The following is a 5,000-nucleotide window of genomic DNA, read 5'->3' on the forward strand; positions in this document are numbered from 1 at the left end:
ACTCATATATATACATGTATACACACAAATTTATATATATATATATATATGTAATACATATATAGATATATATATATGTAATATATATATTTATATATATACATATACATATATACATATATATGTAATATATATATATATATATATATACATATACATATACATATATATATGTGTGTGTGTTTATATCCAGAAAAAAGAAAGGTCGATGATGTTAATATCAATGGGCGCAAAAAAAAAGCCCAATCATAGTAAAGACAATAGTACTGGGCGGTTGATCAGAACATCAGCAGCACCGACATCGTGAGGACACTAACTCTAACCGTCAAACCGCAGCTCTCAGTCGGAGCCATGGTGCCGCTGCGCGCTCTTCGTGTCGTCCAACAGCGCAGAAATCATGGTCTACGAGCTGCCTGAGGTCAACATCACCGACTGCAACAGCCACAACCAGTGCAAGAACCGCTGCACGAATGAGGTGAGGCGACGTGTGAGCGACGTAACGCCGTTGATAAAGTGCACCTACGATTGGTCTATAGGCTTTCTAAGCACTTTCTAGAAACATAAGGCTATGCCATTCTTTTTCAGTTCAACGAAATGACTAACAACATGGACTTGTGGTCTACTGTGGAGAGTGAGACTGTCGGTCAATACATCTGCCAGAATCTGTACGGAAACTTCATCTTCTTCATCCACAACTCCTACGTAAGTATTGTGTTTGCAATTGCATGCGCCATGAATACGAAATAGTCTGAAATGTATTTTATCAGTAAGACCATCAATTTAATCATGAAAAAGAATCCAAAAGGCTTTTTCAAGACGTCATGTTTTCTTATAAAATTCTTCCTTTTTTCTTAAAAGGTTCACGCTTACTACGAGATGTGCGGAGGACCCTGGGAGTACGCCGGCCTCGACTCCCAGCAGATGTTGTGCTGCAACGTGGGCCAGCACGAGCACTGCATCAGCCGTTAATCTGATTCTTGGAAATAAATATCAAACCACTACTTAAAAGAGTTGTTTATTTATCAACACTGTCATTGAACCATTTAGTATAAGTACAGTGCTTACTGATACGTACGTAGTCATAAAAATCGTTTAAGGAAGAGAGAGGACGAAAGAGCAATACTGAAATAACGCCTATTTAGTCTAGTGGCATCTTTTAATTTCAAAAAGCGACTTATTCTAGTCCTTAATTCAATCAGAATCTACTCCTGCATCATCTCATCAAAGTAAATCCATCGCCGTCATCCAATGTTTAACGCAAATCTATTATCACCAAATGGTATTCTATCCCGACACTTACTGCTCCACTTACTGGGATTTTACGTGTTCTCGCGTGATCAGAATTAATTCGTTACCTTCCACATATGTATTTACATAAACCTAAGGCTTAATACTGATCATGGGTACCAACAGAAATTCGAGAATACGGAGACTTCAGAAAATGTCAGTTGAACCCAATGACGGCGGGCGTAAGTCTGCCTAAAGCCGCTCCCGCCGGCAGCTTCCCCTCGAGAGATTTCAGCCTCTCAAAGCGCTCTGCAAGAAAAACAAATATGTATATGCAATTACAACTACAATGCGCATATAAAAGCGTAACTATGTAGAATGTGTATATACGGGGAGAGTCCATGACGTGAAATATTCCGAGGACGATATTACGACATCCAGCGTGAATGGGTGAAGGGACATGATTTTTTGTTTACATCTTTCTCTTGGATGATCCAAGTGAACAAAACAGTTTATGCTTGGCGCATTATGGTGCAAATATCATTACCAATATGTTACCAATTGCTTTTCTCTGGTTTCATTCCGATATTAGAGATTAACCCGAACAAATAACGTTACTACTTTTATCTGGAGAAAGCGGCCTATTCCATCACACAGACCTTCACGTAGGTAATGTAAACAAACTAGTAAGAGTGTAGATAATAACATATGTTTATTAGGAGAGGATATCTCACAAAAACTTTCGGAATGAAAAATCTTTAGGGGGAGTAAGAAGCAGTAAGTGCAGCATTTAATGGCATTCCTGATATTTCCTAGCAAAGTGCTTCAAGCTGCGTCAGTCCAGGCCGACCGCTTGCCCGAAGCTAGAACACTGTCTTAGAAACTTCAATTCATTATTTAGAATTTGCTACCTACCGCAAAATTAAGATTATTGACTCTCTCTGAAGGTCGCATCGTTGATACCTCAAGCATAACTAAGAGGAAAAAAAACCTCTAAACTGCGGCATTATAACACGGTCTGTGGGTCCTTTCCAGTCCTAGATCTCTAAATTAGTTTCGTAAATCGTTGCTTTAATAAACGTTCAGTAAGTCAAGCAACACATTCTCCAAGTTTCACTTGATTTTATTTGTAGTTCTCGGATTGTTTGAGTAGTAAGGCATATATATATATATATATATATATATATATATATATGTATATATATATATATATATATATATGTGTGTGTGTGTGTGTGTGTGTATATATATACTGTATATATGTATATATATATATATATATATTTATATATATATATGTATGTATGTATATATATATATGTATGTATATGTATGTATGTATATATATATATATATATATATGAGAAATATGGTAGAATGCAGTAACGCATTTAATATAGAAATACAAATTTTACCTCTCTGACTGTGACTCGAACCCCGGACGTCAGAGTGATAATCCCGGCTACTAACCCAATAGTGGGTCACATGGTCTATTGGGTTAGTAGCAGGGATTGTCACTCTGACAACCTGGATTCGAGTCACTGTCAGGGAGGTAAAATTTGTATTTCTATATTAAATGAGTTACTGCATTCTACCATCTTTCTCACATAGATATAACCTCGGTAACCTGATTTGTGACTTGAATTTCTAATTCATTGCTGCCGAGTGCCCATGAGAATTGTCTGTAAAACCTCGCTATCACTGCTCTGCTAAGAGCATATAGGTAATTTCCATGATGGTTGTAAGGCATCTGGTTAGACAATTCTTTAAGTGGGTTGCGTGGTCTATTGGGTTAGTAACCGGGATTGTCACTCTAACGACCTGGTTTCGTGTGTGTGTGTGTGTGTGCGCGCGTGTGTGTGTTTTCCTTTTCTTCCTTTCTTTTTTCTTCTTTTTACCGAGTGTGGTTGCAACTAAGATTCGCTCCACTCCTCAGTTTCCCAAGGTAACATTTAACACACCTCTCACTCCTTAAGGAACAAGTGGCCTAATGAATAATCATATGATTTCTGGTTTTACGGATCTTTATCAAATGAGTGCTTAGCTCAGCATGTCCCTCATGGCAGCAGTCCTACATACGGCCCTTTTATGCAGCTATTCCTGTTAACCCTGTTTCATCAGATTATCGTGATTATTTTTAATTGATAAACTTCGATAATTATCATTAACGGGTTTTTTATTGCATATTCCTAATTACTTGTACTATTTGTAGCAGTAATATCATTAAGGTAATATTCATCCTAAGAGCAATCGAAGTACAAAAAGACGTATGTTTCCTATATAGACCATACGAAAGCTTCCTATAAAGTGCGTCAAGAAGATCTGTCAGATACACTAACAAGATCTAGATCTGGATGGGAAGGATATCAGAATTATCCGAGATTTGCTCTGGGAACCATTAGCTGCAGTGTGTGTTGAGGGAGAAATCGGCAAGTATATTGAGAGAGGAGTCAGACAAGGACGCGGGTTCACACCTGACTTGTTTAAGGTTTACAGTGAGAACCTTTTTAAGGGGAATCGAGATTATCAGAGACTTCTTAGTTGGTGGATATAGTATCAATGATTTGGCATATACAAATGACACAACAAGTCTTGCAGAATCAGAAGAGAAACTATAAGCGCTACTGAACACCGTTGCTGCTGCAAGGAAAAAAAACAAGACCAATAAGCATAACAAAATACAAGCTACATGATGATATGCAAGAAGAAAGAAAATCCGAAATGCAGTGTCTTGAAAATCAAACAAGTAGACCATCTTAACAATTTAGACAGCATGATAACTTCTGACGAAGAAAATATTACGACGAATAAAATGCAATGTAATTTGGTGACAACTGTAAGACGAAACCAGTTGTGCGTCCTTGGGCATGTGATGCAGAAAGGAACAATTGAAAAGACTGAAAACAGGGAAAACAGAAAGGGGAAAAAAACAGACACCGACAAAGACTAACTTCCACCTGCTGTCTAACCAAGTGTTTGAATGTTAAAGTGAACTAAACTTATGAAGGTAACTGAAAATATTAAAGGTTGTTGTTTATATTGCGAAAACTGTGCTTGTTTCTAGTGTTATGCAATCGTCTGTATCTTTTGGTTGATTGGTTAAGTAATATCTTGGTTTGTCTCCTGGATTTACGCGAAAACTTACTGATGTTCTTTTTTTTAAACATTAAGTACGCGGTTGTCATGATCCAGAGATCGTCATATTATATTTCGGTGGTGAGATAGATCATAGGATGATTAAAAATAGACATGCGGTAAAAAGTGGGCATTTAAAGTGGATTAAGGTTGATACGGGCAATTTTTATTCAGAAAGAATCACATTAGTGGCTGACGCAGTGCTCGTGCTGACCCATGTTGCAGCACAGCATCTGCTGGGAGTCGAGGCCGGCGTACTCCCAGGGTCCTCCGCACAGCTCGTAGTAAGCGTGAACCTATATGAAAAGAAGAAAAAATAAATATGTACGTATATTCATATGTCTATGTGTGTGTGTGTGTGTGTGTGTGTGTGTGTGTGTGTGTGTGTGTGTGTGTGTGTGTGTGTGTGTGTGTGTGTGTGTTTGTGTGTATGTGTGTCTATCAATAACAAGGATATGCATCATGAAGGAAATGCATAATGATAACACTATCCAGGTGAAACTTGTGTCCCCAAAAGGAATATCACTATCATCATCGTCATTGCAACACTTTGCCAGATTCTTACGTAGGAGTTGTGGATGAATATGAGGAAGTTGTGGTACAGATTCTGGCAGATATATTGACCGATAGTGTCCCCG

General features: G+C 38.0%; 2 protein-coding genes across 2 annotated transcripts in view; one reads left to right on the plus strand and one right to left on the minus strand.

Moving 5' to 3' along the window:
• The window catches only part of LOC122248032 (uncharacterized), a 1,891-nt gene extending 883 nt beyond the window's left edge, over positions 1-1,008 (plus strand). The window contains exons 2-4 of the mRNA XM_043007811.2: positions 337-475; positions 586-702; positions 859-1,008. Of these exons, the coding sequence (XP_042863745.1) occupies positions 337-475; positions 586-702; positions 859-969 (367 nt within the window). The 3' untranslated portion in view covers positions 970-1,008. The remainder of the gene's footprint in view (positions 1-336; positions 476-585; positions 703-858) is intronic.
• Positions 1,009-4,520: 3,512 nt separating this feature from the next.
• The window catches only part of LOC147472130 (uncharacterized), a 2,723-nt gene continuing 2,243 nt past the window's right edge, over positions 4,521-5,000 (minus strand). Inside the window, exons 3-4 of the mRNA XM_086530465.1 lie at positions 4,928-5,000; positions 4,521-4,658 (exon numbers count right to left, since the gene is read on the minus strand). The exon at positions 4,928-5,000 is cut by the window's right edge and continues 47 nt beyond it. Of these exons, the coding sequence (XP_086386591.1) occupies positions 4,548-4,658; positions 4,928-5,000 (184 nt within the window). The 3' untranslated portion in view covers positions 4,521-4,547. The remainder of the gene's footprint in view (positions 4,659-4,927) is intronic.

This window comes from Penaeus japonicus, unplaced genomic scaffold (assembly GCF_977035675.1).
Source record: "Penaeus japonicus unplaced genomic scaffold, GWHDUDI00000001_assembly GWHDUDI00000003, whole genome shotgun sequence".
Taxonomy (NCBI): Eukaryota; Metazoa; Arthropoda; class Malacostraca; order Decapoda; family Penaeidae; genus Penaeus; species Penaeus japonicus.